The sequence below is a fragment of the Homalodisca vitripennis genome, chromosome 1 (genome assembly GCF_021130785.1).
Source record: "Homalodisca vitripennis isolate AUS2020 chromosome 1, UT_GWSS_2.1, whole genome shotgun sequence".
NCBI classification, from domain to species: domain Eukaryota; kingdom Metazoa; phylum Arthropoda; class Insecta; order Hemiptera; family Cicadellidae; genus Homalodisca; species Homalodisca vitripennis.
In genome coordinates, this window is record NC_060207.1 from 75,740,881 (window position 1) to 75,756,864 (window position 15,984).

The 15,984-nt window shown below is 35.1% G+C and overlaps 1 protein-coding gene across 1 annotated transcript in view; it reads left to right on the forward strand.

The window, feature by feature from the left end:
* Window positions 1-15,984, forward strand: part of LOC124364874 (cold shock domain-containing protein E1-like) — a 128,290-nt gene that overhangs the window by 80,603 nt on the left and 31,703 nt on the right. The window contains exons 10-11 of the mRNA XM_046820670.1: window positions 7,693-7,898; window positions 8,371-8,612. Of these exons, the coding sequence (XP_046676626.1) occupies window positions 7,693-7,898; window positions 8,371-8,612 (448 nt within the window). The remainder of the gene's footprint in view (window positions 1-7,692; window positions 7,899-8,370; window positions 8,613-15,984) is intronic.

Genomic DNA, 15,984 nt, shown 5'->3' on the forward strand with positions numbered 1-15,984 from the left:
TGAGATCGGCTCATTATGTATTCCAGATGACTATTCCAAGTGAGTTTATCATCTAGTTTGACTCCTAGATATTTGAACTCCCTGCTTATCTGTATCTGGCCCCCACATAGGACTGGCTGTGTGATTTCCAATTTCCTCCTACTTGTAAATGTATCATGACGGTCTTCGAAGGATTCACTGCAAGTCCTTCTTCGTCACACCATCGCTCCACAATGGCCAGTGCTCTCTGCATCATTTCCAGACACGTAACAATATGCTTGCCTCTTATGAGTATGACAATGTTATTTTACGTATTTACGACTCATTGTTTATAAATATCACTGGACAATCACAAAAAACATAAAAACTATACAAATGTATTTAGTAAAGTACTAGCTGCTTACGATCACCGTAACTCACGGTCAAGTCATTGTTCTACTTACACACAGACTAGAACAACTTACACAAACAAAATAATATGAAGATACTAACACTACAAACCCATTTACTTTTAAAAACTTTCAATATTTATAATCGTTTGTGAAATAAACACTAGCACAAACAAAACATGTGACCGCTCGTCCGTGTAGCTGTCAATCCTAAATTCGACTGATCCACTCTCTGTACAACCGCCGTAAAAATCAGAATCTAACCAGAATGCAACAAAAACTTCGTCAAAAGTTACGTTGAAGCCTTTGGAATGCGTATGTATAGTCATTGAGCCAATTTAAATAAATTTAATTTTATCTGAGACTAAAACTATTTTAGGGCTGAAACTTTTCCTTTTAATATAATATTTTATTACTGTTCTCCAAGAGTTGAAACATTATCTTGTTATATGCAAGTGACACTAATGAATTAATATTTTGATCTTTAGTCATTTATTTGAACAATACAATTCAACCATAAATTGTGATACTTAACCCACCAAGTGTACTTTAATGTGCTGACCCATTTTTAAGTGTAGGCTATGGTTTTAATAAAGTTAGTAAAGGCAAAACAAAATAACACTTTTCATTTAGAAAGATGGTTATGTTAATTGGCAAAGTAAAAAAGTTAAAATACATTTTTTTATTGATGAGGTATAATTAATTTAAAAAAATTAGTAATGACAATTGGAGATGATGCAAATAGTTTTGAATTTCAATTTGAATAAGTGCCACACTGACTGATTCAGGTGACTTAAATTTTTCATACTTCAAATTAATACTTACAGTTCCGTCTGTGAAGAATGATTTTCCTAGGTTTTATTTTACAAAGAATACACATATTGAATAAACCGTTAGTTGGTAACTAGATAAAATGGAAAGATACCATAGTGCGCTAGCACTTGAAATCGGTTCATGTACATGCTTTGAGGGTTAGTTAACATTCTCAATCCCAGGATTTTGTAAGAGTATTTGCTGGAGTCCACACTTGTCAAGTAACCCTATTCACTTGAAGGTAGTAATTTATAACTTGTCCTTGGAGTTCATATGGCCACGGCCATTTTGACGGAAGTGCAGATTACTTTTTGCTGTAATGTTGTCTCAGCTCGTATGTACAGCTGTACTGGCCAAGATATAATACTTTTATAGCTCATAAGGCCAGCACCACTGGCCACTAAACATAGCAGTTATTTTCTAATATTCTCTATGTTTTATAATTTTTAGTGCTGAAACCTATCGAGCAGCTGTTGTTTCAAGTAATTTTTAGATAAAGCAGTAAATTTTGAATTAGCCTATAATTCTTTTCTAAAAATTGACAGTGTAAATGAGATGAATAACGCATAGTGGGCCTATACACTAAAGTGATAGAAGGGATAGAACCTATAAAATTTTACTAGAAGACGTGTGCAAACTATTCTCGACTACACATAAGTATGTTTTTTTTTTTTAAGTTATATACCGTAAAAAATGTAAAGACTTAGAAAAATGTAAAATAATTCATGTCTGAGGATAACATAACTGTAAATGCCTACTTTATAATATTATATTTACATATCTTTTTAACAATATATGTATAAGAGTTAAATTCCCAAATGTACGAGGCGTGTTCAGAAAGTAAGTACCGTTTCATTCTTACTGCCACCGTAGCGCTGCAATCGGTGTTGCACGCATGCGCACTAGTCGTCCATGTGCACTGGCTATTGACTCACTCCTTTTTAGTTGTTCTACATTGTTTTGAGTTTTCTCTGAACTTTTAAGACAATTAGTGATCCCGCTGATTGTGAGATTCGTTCATTAATAAGATTTTAGAACGCAAGGAAAGTGAAACCAGCTGAAATTTATCATCAACTTCGAGATGTTTACGGGGAAGGCCAAAAAAATTTTCCAAAAATGCTCACTTACGTGCACAAAACCAAGAGACTCAGAAGTGCTTTGACTTTTCTCACACGGTACAGTGATGATGGTGAGGATTTTTAAATTAAAATTGAGACAGGTAATGAAACTTGGATCCATCATGTCACACCGGAATCCAAACAGCAGTCAATGAAGTGGCGACGCGCGCAATCCCCGAAGAAACAAAAATTTAAGACGACAATGTCTGTACAAAAAAGGCATGTCCACTATCTTTTGGGATAGGAAAGGTGTTTTGGTGGTTGATTTTCTTCCAAGAGGTGAAACCATTAATGCGGCAAGGTATTGCGAAACCTTACGAAAACTAAGGCGGGCAATTCAAAACAAACGGAGGGGAATATCAGTAACAGAATTGTGTTGCTCCATGACAATGCTCGGGCCCATACCGCTGGTGACACTCAAACATTGGTTCAACAATTTTGTAAGGAGCTGTTCGATCGGCTCTACAGCCCAGACTTGGCACCATTTGACTACCATTTGTCCCTGCACATGAAATGGGCTGCCAACGCTGAAACCGACAAAGTGAAAACTGCCGTGGAGTCGTGGCTTCATTCGTTGGCGGGAACCCTCTACGAAGAGGGTAGAGATGACTTGATTTCCTGCTACGACAAGTGTTTGAACATTGGTGGAAACTATGTTGAAAAATAGTTTAATGTTGGTCATTCATGTTGAAAAAAAATTGTATTACTTGTATTTTGTAACAGAACTTACTTTCTGAACACGCCTCATATGTTTATCTTCATATTAGAAAGATTCATTAAAAATAACTTTTAAATTAGTTTTCGTTTCTTCTTTAACCATTTTAAATTACTATGCAAATAACGCGGAAGATATTAAAAATTAATGCCGATCTGGGGAGGCAAACAACAAATATGGGCGTCGAGCTGTCAATGAAAGTAGCACGGCCATCTGTAATGGCCATATGAGTTGCAAGGACAAACTACGGCAAAACTAACGCGAGCTGTCAGCACCTTGGTGTGGCCAGTGTTGCTGGCCTTTCAAGCACAAAGGGTTAATGTATCTCTCTGACTCCCAGCTAATTTTCAGCCAATGTTGACACTTTTAACAGAAAATTGCGTTATATTTTATTCATTAATGGAAATTTATAATTACTTTTAAAATGGCTTCTTTAAAATAACATATCTTTAATTCTTTTAAAATTAGTCACTTGTCTACAAACATGAAAGATTCTTCTAATCATGAAAGAACAGATGTTGACCCAATAATATTACCTATCACAGCATTTTCCCAAAATGTTTAGCTTCAGTATTGAGAGTAAAATACAAAAAATTGTCAGATGCAAAACAAGTTTTTATTTTTATTAGTACACTTTAAACCGAGTTAGACCCAAAAATTTCATAAAATAATTCATTCAAATAAGTGGCTAAGAATAAAATTTAAAAGTACTAATATTAGTTAAACAGACTGAACATTGCATAAATATAATAAGTTTCCTGTCTTGCAATTGAGGGCCTGCTTTTAATATGGGGCTAAAGTTAAAACTGTGTTATAAATAAGTACTCATCTCAGATCTTTTTAAATTTTTTATTTCAGAAACTTAAGATTCTAATGTATTAATGCTTATGCACTAAAAGACATTAAAATCTAAGTTTTTGAAGTAAAAAAGTATGGACTTGAAATGAGTTTCTGTTTATAGTGCAATAGGTATAAACCTTAGACCCATGTTAAAAGCAGAGACACAGATGTGTGGCCAGCAGCTTACTAGCACTCCTTAATTATTTTAGTATGTGTTAAAAGAAAACTAATTTTTATTCTCATTACATTGAATAACCTCATGAAAACTCTGCATTAAAAGCTCTTGTGTGTAAGTCTCTTTTACACTTTTTTACAAATGTCACTGATAATGCTGTGAGCCTTTTTCAATTTTTTTGTTGGCATATTATACCAAGAAACTTCTATTTGACAACTTAATAATGCTAAGTCAACTACTTTCTTTTGTTATGCCAGAAAGTCGACTAATAATTTCTCCCAAAGAAAATAATTTTGCATATTCAATGTTTTCATTGATTCTGTAATGACAATGTGGTTTTTCAAGAAACTCTTGGTGTCAGAAAGCCACGTAATTTATTCTCTATTGTACATCCTACCTCAGTAAGCAGCTATAGTTAATGGTGTTTTTTTACTGCAACTCAACTAACAAAATTCTGCATATATCTCTAAACACAGTTGCCATACTCTAAGGTATTTTAATTGTCTTATTGGGTTTGACTTTTTTACCGGTGATTAGAGGTGTGCCTTTGGAGCTGGAGCTGTTTCAAATCAGCGCTCCGCTGCTGGAGCGGAGCGGAGCAGCGCTCCGTGACTCTCGAAACAGCTCCAGCTCTAACCTTATATATTCATATAATTACTCTCTCGGAGCGTCTGTGGAGCTATCCAGCTGTGGCCTACAACTTTGTTGACAAACCAAAACAAACCAGTTTTCAGTTTCAGTAGGAGTTCTAACGTAGACATACAGTGAAAAGTGATATTTTTGTGCGGTTTACGAGTATGACTAGTATTGATTGGTTTTTGTGCAGTTAATTAACATGGCATCAAAAGTACAGAAATCTAAGACAAGTTCAATTTGGTCTCATTTTACAGTTATTGATGCTAACCTTAAAAACTGTAGATGTGAACATTGTGGCTTGGTTATGTGCTACCGTACATCAACGTACAATTTGAAGAGGCATATTGAGAGAAAAACATGTCGGAATTACTTTGAGTGTTTATAAGTTCAAAATCAACAAGTGTAAGTGATCGTGATGTGAATGTTACAACCAACACTGGACCTACCGATTCAGCCGCTTCATTAGTAACTTTGCAACTGAAAATGAACCTCAACCTGGTGAGTTGCCTTCTAATCAATTAGATAAGCCAAAGGGAAGTGCTAAACAAACCACTCTATCGAGTTTTATATACCAAAAAAAATGAATAACAACCAAAAGAAAAAGGTAGAAGCTGCGTTTCTAAAGCTATTTTACAAAGATTTCCAACCGTTTTCTATTGTGGAGGACTCTGGTTTTCGGGAATTCGTTACAGCTTTAAAACCCTTCTTTTGAAATTCCATCAAGGAAAGTGGTTTCAAAAAACCTAATACCCACCACGTACGACAAATGTAAGCTTCAAGTAGCTGAGTTAATGAAAAAATGTGGAAAACATCTGTTTAACGACAGATGCATGGACATCTACGATCAATGAATCGTATATAGCTGTTACAGGGCATTTCATTACCAATGATTTTGTGTTGAAATCAGTTCTCTTAGACTGTATTTTAATGGAGGGCTCACATACTTCTAGCCATTTAGCCGAAGAAATCAAGAAAATAACGAATTTTCTATAAAATCTCAGACAAAATCTTAGTTGTTGTAACAGACAATGCCTCCAATGTCGTTGGAGCCATAAAAAATGGTTTTAATGTGGAGTCATTGGCCGTGCTATGCACATACTCTTAACCTAGTGGTGTTCAAGATGCCATATCAAAGGTAGATACAGTAATCACCAAATGCAAAAAGATTGTCTCATTTTTTTAAGAGAAGCAACGCAAGCCACTGAAAAAAAACTATTAAAATACCAAATCAACAATGGCGTTAAAGACCCTAAACGCTTACTTCAAGATGTAAGTACGAGATGGAACAGCACATATTACATGCTTTGTAGATTTGTTTCAGTTAAAAGAGGCTGTAATAAGCACTTTGGCATTGCTGGACAAAGACTTGCCATCTTTAATTTCTAATGAATGGAAACTTTGCAGTGACCTTTGCAAAGTCCTAAAACCATTTTGAAGAGGTCTCACAGCAAAGATGAGTGGGGAATCCTACTTCACTGGAAGTCAAATAATTGTTTTGACGCTTGGGCTGCAAAATGTTTGCAGCAAACTATGTACACTAAATTTGCACCCTGATGCAATACAGGTAGTACAGAACCTGCTCATGGGGTTTATCAGCCAGATACCATGACATTGAGTACAACAAGTAAGTAGTACTTAATACCTTTTTGGACCCAAGGTTCAAATTGTATGCATTTTCTGACGACAAATGTCAACAGTTTGCTAAGAATCATGTGATTACGGTCGTTGCAGCTATGATTTCCGCCACTTCTGCCACCCGCAATGGAACAATCCCCTCCTGGTACACCATCTTTGACTTTGACCAACCAATCTGGTCCATCACAATTTGAAGAAGAAGAATGTTCAGTATTTTCTATGTTTGATTCTGTAATAAAATCTGTACAAAGGCAGACTCCCGGAACTCCCAACGATTGTGCTACCGCCGAAATCGACAGGTACATCGCTGAACCACCACTTCCCAGAGAAGGCGATCCTCTGTCCTGGTGGAGGATTCACCGAGGCAGTCTACCCAAATCTCAGCAGACTCGTTAAAATAAACATGGGGTTTGTGGGTACGTCAGTACCTTGTGAAAGAATTTTTTTTCCCGAACGGGAATAATAATAAGTGACCGAAGATCACGTATCAAATCCATGAAAGTGACTCAACTTGTGTATCTAAATGCAAATCATGAATACTTGTGTAAATAATTTGTATATTATTTTATATTTTTTCTGTTACCGTACTATTTTTTATGTTTTATTACTACAGTGTGAAAATAAATATAAATAAAATGTACGTGTAGTCTTCTTACCCAAAAATTAGATTTTCATAATACGTATTATAAAAAAGTAAGTAGTAATTAAAACTGTCAGCACCTTAGCATATTTGTTTTACAGTAGTATTTGCTGTTTTATAACATCATAAACCAAGCAATAAGCTCCAATCTACAAGGGAGCAGACAGATGCCGCACATCGCGCCGGAGCGGTTGCCGGAGCTGGAGCTGTTTAAAGAGCTAGCTCCGCAAACGGAGCCGGAGCTAGTTTGGCTTCTCCGCTCTCGGAGCTACTTGGCACACCTCTACCGGTGATGCATGCAACACTATTCTATTTGCTAATGTTTTGACTTGGGAATAACCCACATCTCGTTTCTATGAAAATGTTCTAATTTGCTCACCTATTTATAAAATAAAGCATAAGCTATTCTCTTATGGTCCTCATTATGCAGCCTTCTAACTAGTGTGAGTAAAATTTATGAAATTGCAAATTTTCAGAGACGTTTTACTCAATGTTTAAATCTTGTATGTAAATAGCATTTTTATTGTAAAGTAGATCTTTTTTAGAAACTACATGTAAAAGTGTTGTCATTTGTTTTAAAATGTTAATTCTGCATAAACTTTTTCACTCTTATCAATAAGCTTTTATCATCTCACAGTTTCATATTTTGTTTACTAATATTTTTTTCTTAATTTCTTGATCTTTAATGGTTAAAATTGTATAAATATTCTCTGACTTTTTGCTCATAATTATGTTTTTTTTTTCATTTTTAGGTTGATTTCTCAATAAGCCAAGTAAAACGTAATAAAGAGATGATCGCAACAGATATTGTAACTAAGCCACAAGCTCAGTCAGTGCCTACAAAGAATGGTGTATCAAACCCGGGCCCACTTTGTCAGGGGTTCATCGCCGCTCTCAAAGATGCCTTTGGGTTTATAGAAACTGTTGCTCATGATCGTGAAGTGTTCTTCCATTTCAGGTAAGATTATTTAAATAAGGTCTCCTTCAAGTAGTTATCTCAATAATAGAAACATAAAGGAACTAAAAGATGTCTGGCAATGAATTATATAAAAATTGCAATAATTGTACGAGTTTTAAATTTTAATTTCAAATTCATTAAATGTAGCTCAATTAATTATTAATTTGCTGATTACATTTCTTTGTTCATATGTAAGAGAATTTGTTTGGTTGAGGTTTTGAATTCTACAATTCCTTTAATATAATGCTTTGAATTTTAAGTGTTTAATTGCAATAATGAGCACATTTCTGGCCACCCTATCAGGCCAAACTAGTGTGAGCCACTGCTCTGATAAAAATGTTTTAGTCAAAGGCAGGATTTGGATCGGTACCAACTCAAAGAACTGAAGATCTAAAATAAAAATACCTTAGTTTATCTTTTAAATTTTCTTTCATATTTTTTGGTGTAACTTATGAAGTAAATGGTCTTACAGTAACTTTGAAGGGGATGCGTCTACCCTTGAGCTAGGCCAGGAGGTGGAGTACTGCCTGGGTGTGCGGGGTTCGTCAGGCAGCTGCAAGTCTGCGGAGAACGTGCGGGTGCTTCCGTCGGGTACGATAGTGCAGGACGTGACAGTGGCCGATGAGGTGCTGGAGGGCATTGTGAAGAGACCACTGCGCAGTGTCAATCCGGAGCAAGCTCAGTACTCGGGATTCATCTCACTGTTGGATCCAGGTAATACATCAAGATTGAGAAAACTACAGTTGTACGAGGTGTGTCCAAAAAGTATCCGACCTTGATGTATGGTATGAACTGACGTTACTCGGCAGCAACGGCAATCTGGTCCCTTCAAAGTACTTCCCTCCATAAGCCACTACCTTATTCCAACGCTCCTCCCACTTCCGGAAACACTTCTTAAATTCATTTTGCGGAATGACTAACAGGTCCTTCGTCGCATTTTGTTTTATTTGTTCAATATTGTCAAATCTTTTTCCTTTCAAAGGAATTTTTAATTTCAGAAATAGTCAGAAAGTCACAAGGAGCTATGTCAGGACGGTAGGGAGGCTGTCGTAGGTAATTGATGTCGTGTTTGACTAAAAAACGCTGAATAAGATTTGAGGAATGAGCTGGCGCATTGTCGTTGTGCAGGATCCAGTCACGGCTTGTGTTCAGGTTGTTTCCTTCGCACTGCATCTCGTAGCCGCCTTAGGACCTCAAGATAATACTCCTTATTCACTCTCTGGCCTCTTGGAGCATATTCGTGATGAACAATAGCCCTGGGTCACTTTTTATCAAATCCAGATTCTGTGCGATTTCAAGTCGACAGTTCTTTTGGTCTTCTGTCAGCAGCCAAGGAACAAATTTTGCCGAAACACGGTTCATTTTTAAATCTTCATGTAAAATGTTACAAACTGACGATTTTGGTATTCCTAAATCTTCTTCCAGCTCTCAGACAGTCAATTGACGGTTTTCATTGATTGCTGTACGAACACTTTCAACATTTTCAACGTTTCTGGCCGTTGAAGGCCTGTCAGATCTGTTATCACTCTCCACTGATATGCGGCCATTTTTAAACCGCCTAAACCACTCTTTTATTTGTGTATCGCCCATAGACACGTCACCATAAACTTTCCATATCATAGTAATCGTCTCTGATGCTGAATGGCCAAGTTTTTGGCAAAATTTAATGCAAATGCGCTGCTCAACATGTTCAGTCATATTGAAATGCGACGCACACACACGGCAGTACTGTACGGAATAAAGCGCTGTGACTCACTGAGTGACCGGATCGTATTCAATGCCTAATATGGGAAAGAGTAGGCTCACCCCTCCCCTCCCAATAACCTGTTCGAGCCAGTCGGTTAGGCCGCGACCGCCTCCTGGTCGGCGGTTAGATACTTTTTGGGCAGACCTCGTATATTTACATTAACTTACATTTCATGTTAATAATAAGATGAACTGAATTTACTATCTCTTAATTCTCTTTAAAAAATGAGTTGTTTAAACAAAATTAACTAAATTTAGAAGACATTGTTCTTGTCAACTTCTACTCAAGCCATCCAGTTAATAATATAAGCTGGACCCTCCTAATAATTTTACCACAGATTGGTAACCATCATATAAGTACACCAGACCAGAACACACTTTTTGAGCCCTAAAAATAATTTGAACCCACTCTCTGACAAAGCTTATTGGCCAAATGAGACAATCGCTAAACCAGATCATAAACTTAAATAGTGTTTTGTTGTCATTTGAGTTAGTTCTCTAGTGGAACAAGGAACTGTGAAGTAAACTCAGCACAGAAATGCAGAACTACATAGACTACCTTTTAAGTAATACATTTGGATTAAAATTAACAGCAGCTGAATTCAGTACAGAAAATTGATGATCATCTTTCAAATTAGGATTGTTGTGTAGTTACACAAATTATTGGAATCATTGCAAACAGTATGGAAATAAACTAATATCATTGCCATGTGATATACGAGTTGTAAAGGACTAATTTACAGAGTCACTGTATTTGATTTTTTTTTTTTTTCAAAGTATAATTGATAACAATTTCGAAGTAAACCCAATTTATTTATAACTAGCAGTTACACAAGCCTTCATACGCAATTTTCAAAATCGAAGGCCATAGATTACTTAGTGAAAGCATTCATGGCGTAATATGATGGACCCTTATAATTTTTTAAGCATAAGTAAACATATCAGGTACATATTATTTCAGTATATTTCAGTATTTTTACTCTTCGTTTAAAGTAGGTATCCCATCCCAATATTTCAACGAAATTTATTCTCCTGAGTTTTGGCCATACAACCTGTATGTATCAAAATTCATAAACAGAAAGCCATCTGCCGACACAGTAACTTTGCCTACTTCCAACCATGGGCAAAATTTAAACTTAGTAAGTGTCTCGCCCCTGGAAAAACCATGATGAACTCGGTGAGTACAGAGTGTCTCTCATTATTTAATTTCTATCACCAAAATGTGCAGTGTCTTTCTAACAAACATTCACTGATTGAAAAAGTGGCCATTAACTTGAACCTAGATATACTATGTTTATCGGAACATTGGCTTTCCTCTGAGGAACTCAATGAATATTCTAACATTGGTAACCTTTCATTGGCCTATAGTTACTGCCGCTCCTCAAGGATACACGGTGGAGTAGCCATATATTCTAGGTTCTCACCCACTCAATATAAGGTAACTGATAAAATAAATAGCCTATCCACTGAACTGGATTGCGAACTAGCCTGCATTGAACTTGTAGATCTAAACTTAGTTTTAATTGATGTGTACAGAAGTCCAAATGGACACTATGACAATTTTATGGATATAATGGAAAAAGTGTTAAGCCATATTAATCAAAAAAGTGGAAACGCAATTGTGTGCGGAGACTTCAATCTTCACTTTTCGCCTCAAGGCCAGGACAAGAATGCCAGAAACTTTGTTAACCTATGCTCCATGTATGGACTAAAAATCACAATAACTGACCCCACTCGACATAACACTTGTTTGGACAATGTTTTCACTTCCTTTGGGGATCAGTTAAATGTTAGATTAAGAAATGTCCATGTTAGTGATCACTTAGGTCAACTTTTTGTGTTAAAAAATGTAGAGTTAGTTTCAAATTTTAATAGCAACCCTTGTCTAGTCTATAAAAATGTGCCAAATCTTAATGATAAAACCATCAATCTGTTTAAGTATCTGTTAAGTAAGGAAAGCTGGTCTGATGTTTTTATTGACGAAAGCATTAATGAGAATTTTAACAACTTTGTAAATAGTTTTAAATATTATTATGACATAAGTTTTACTAAACGTATTAGAATAAACCCTGGAAACACTAAGAAACCCAATAGGCCTACAGGAGGTACACATTGGTACACTCCTGAGCTTGGAGAAATAAAGAATAGGCTAGACTTTCTCTACTCATTAGCTAAAAATGAAAATGAACAGCAAAATTGCAATCTCTTTAGAACCAGTTATAATAGGCTTAAAGCATGTTATAGGAACAAAATAAGAGAAGCCAAATAGAAGGCAAATATGTTAAAAATAAAGTGTTCAGAAAACCAAACTAAATCATTGTGGAATATTGTAAATAAGTCTAAGAAGGGCTCAAGTGGAACTCATAGTTTTGATGATAATGTTTTTACTCCAGATGAATTTAGTAATTATTTTGTAAATGTTACAAAAGAAATCAAACAGACCCTGACTGGTCAAAATACAACTCAGTGTGCTTTAGATTTTCTAGTTCGTAGAGATGTTCCTGAGACTGTAACTTGTTTTAGTTTTAATGATGTCTCTGAAAATGATGTACTAAATGTAGTTAAACAGTTGTCCAATAAGTCAAGCAAAGATCATTTTGGTTTCTCAAACAGACTAGTAAAAGATACCATCTGCTGTTACATCACTCCTCTTACTGCTCTTATCAATAAGTGTCTGTCTCAAGGTGAATTTCCTAACATTTTAAAGGTTACTAAGGTGATTCCTGTTTTTAAAAAGGGTAAAAAAGATCAACTTAACAACTTTAGACCTATTGCAATTGTTCCTGTCTTATCTAAGGCAATAGAAATTATAATCAGCAAACAGCTTATGCATTACATGGAGTTTAACAAGTTAATCTGTAGTTCACAATTTGGTTTTAGAAAAGGTCTTTCTACAGCCAATGCCTTAATAAAATTGGTGGAACAAATTCTATGCTGCTTTGAAGAAAAGGAACTTGCTGCGGTCACCTTTTGTGACCTCAGCAAGGCCTTTGACTGCATGTCTCACGAGCTTTTAGTAAATAAACTTCAGCACTATAAAACTTCAGCTCTGCCTTAAAAATTTTCCAAAGTTACCTGAAAAATTGCAATCAATATGTAGTAAGCAACAACAAGGAATCAAGCAGCCTAGATGTGAATTGTGGTGTCCCGCAAGGGTCAGTGCTTGGCCCCATACTTTTTATTATTATGATCAATGATTTAACCCTTTGCGGTCGGTCGTCGACTATAGGTCGACCGCGGCAGTTTCGCTGAACGCTCGCATGTCGACAATAGGTCGACCGGATAATGTCACTGCTTGTTTGTCCATTTCTAACCTATTGCTGTTCGGTATTTGAGTTATTTGGTACTTTGGACTTCTATTTTGGTTACGTGAATGCTACGTCGATCTTTATTCACGATATAGGAGGCATTGGAAGTGAAAATAGAAGACCAATACAACTGACGTCTGCACTTGCGCCGTGTTTACAAATATGGCTGGTCCAAGTACAAGTTTTACTGACGATGACGAAATATTAGATGAATTAGATGATTGTGATAGTATTTTCAGTGAAATTAGTATCCAAAATGAAAAACGGATTATTGAAGAAGACCGTGATAGTGATTGTTAGTTGAATCATGAAAATTCTTCTGAAAACATTGTGGTAAATGACGGTAACCTAGTCGCCGGTAACCTAGACGACGAAAGTGATGTGTTTAGATTGGAAACTAGGTAATGATGGGGAAGAATTTGATCAATTCGTGGATAATGTGATAGAAGTAGGACAAGGAGATGCAAATAATACAGTGTTAGGCCTAGGCTACAAACTAGTAGACTAAGAGGAAGAGCTAGACATGTTACCCAAAGTAGGCCTAGGGCTGGACTAAGGCAAAATTATAATATATATAATGTATTATATATAATATCATATAATGAATAACATGTATCTGATGAGATCCTAGTGCCTTTTCACCTGTATTCATGTAATTTTGGTTTATTACATCTTATAAAAAAATAAAAATTATGTTTTTATATTTTTATACTTCTTTTTTATATTTTTTAAATGTTACTTAAAGTTATAAAAAAAATACTATAAAATAATGTAAACATTCTTTTTAGGTTATTTACATTGATATATAAAGAGAAAAAAATAAAAAAGTTGCAGAAAAAAGGGATTTAAAACTTGCATTTGTGTATTGTCAAAGAACTATAAACTAACAGAAATTAAATACGACCTGAGGACAGTCGAAGCAATTTTTATTGAGACCTCAAAGGGTTAAGTGAATGTGTACCTGCGGATGTCGTCCTCTATGCTGATGACACTACAATCATAAATAAACAACCTAGTAGCAGTCTAGCATTGGCACATGCTAAATCAAATCAAAATCTCATTCAAAATTGGTTGACTGCTAATGAATTGGTATTAAATACAAATAAAACAGTGACAACCTTTTTTGGCCTTAAAGAAAAACCAGAACAACACACAGAAAATCCAACTTTTTTGGGCCTAACCCTTGATCCAACACTATGTTGGCATCAACACATAATTGGTCTCAAAATTAAACTTAGCAGAAGCATTTATGCCTTAAAACGCTTATGTGGTGAATTGGACCAGAACGGGATCCGCACTGCCTATTTTGGTATTTTTCAATCACATATTACCTATGGTCTTATTGTATGGGGTGGAGCCTCCCATGCCGAAGAGGTATTTATATTACAGAAAAAAGCTATCCGTATCATTGCTGGAGCTGGTAGGCTTGATCACTGTAGGGATATTTTTGTACAGCTCAGGATTCTCCCTCTACCTTGTCTGTATATAATGCAATGCTTGTTGTACCTTAGAAAAAATGAAGACAGAATTATACTCAGAAATGAAATCCACTCATACAATACAAGAAATAGCCATTTAATAAATTTACCTCCACATAAACTTAGCAAAAGTGAAAAAAACCCTCTGCACATTCCATCTAGATTTATGAATAAATAGTCTATGAAAATGAAAAAATTAAAAGACTGTTCTTTTAAATCAAAATTATATAATTTCTTGTTAAATAATGCATTTTATTCAATAAGTGAGTTTTTATTGAGTCAATGGACTGACAATGACTTCTTTAACTAGTGAAGTACAATTATAAATACTGACCTGCCTATGTATTTGTGTGAAATATCTTGTGGCCAATAAATTATTCTATTCTATCTATAGTTGAGGGATTCAAAACGTAAATTTAATTTTGACTTTCTATTTTAGGTTTTGTTGTATGAATAATATACGTATAAGTTTCAAAAACCTAATTTTATTAAAAAGTTTCATTTTCTGTTTGTTTGGATTAATTTTCGATCTAAGGAATTTCAAGTGCCATAGTTGAATTTGACTTATGCCCCGATCCAGAAAATATATACCTACAAACCAACTTCGATTAAAAAGCATCTATTGTGGTTCTTATAATTTAATTTCTGTCTAAGATTTTAAGTACCATAATTTGCTTTTTGTCCCGATGAAGAAAATATTCAATCAAAAACATAAAAAATATGCATACTGTAAAGTTACTGCGGTCCAAAAGAGTCAGATATAACCGATTAAATTCACTTCTGCTCTAATTTATTTATGGTTCCACAGTTGAGTTTGTTGTTGCACTGACCAAGAAAATAAGCACAATTGTGGGTTTTGGATTCTAAGTTACATTAAAAGCGTTTATTTGTGGTTTTTTTGATGTTTCGAGTGCTATAAGTGATTGATTTTTACCCCATTCCAAAAAAAATGTGTAGGTATACGAAAGCTTAAAAAGACTACTTTAGTCAAAATGCCTTTACTTCCTTCACTTGTATTCTGCTTCTGATATAAGGAAGAATGTACTATCTCTGCTTTTTCTTTAATTACAGTAAAATTGCTAAGGGAGATAATCAGTTTCGATAACCTTATGTGCAAAACATTCATAGCTGGGTTTTAGAACATTAAATTAATATTATTTACAATTAATTAGATGGTTAATTCGTTACTGGTGCAATCTACAAAAAAATTAGATAGTAACATATTTCCAATTTGCATAACACTTCTGATCAATCACTGTATAATTCTTAACACATTGAATACTGAGCCTTAGTATAGCTCGGGCTAGCTGGCACACCATTTTATATGGAGCCCAAGTATATGTTGGGCTCCGGTATTTAATTTAATACGTTTAGATATTCTGTAAAAAATCTGGTTTAGTTGTTTCAGTCTTCAACTAATGATGAAGATGTGAGTGATGATGAGTATGATTATGATAGGCCTTCCACTAGTACTAATTCTTTCCATAGTCATATTAGAAAGAAAAAACCACAAACCTGTGATCTTAGGTCTATGGAAATAGAACAATTGTCTAG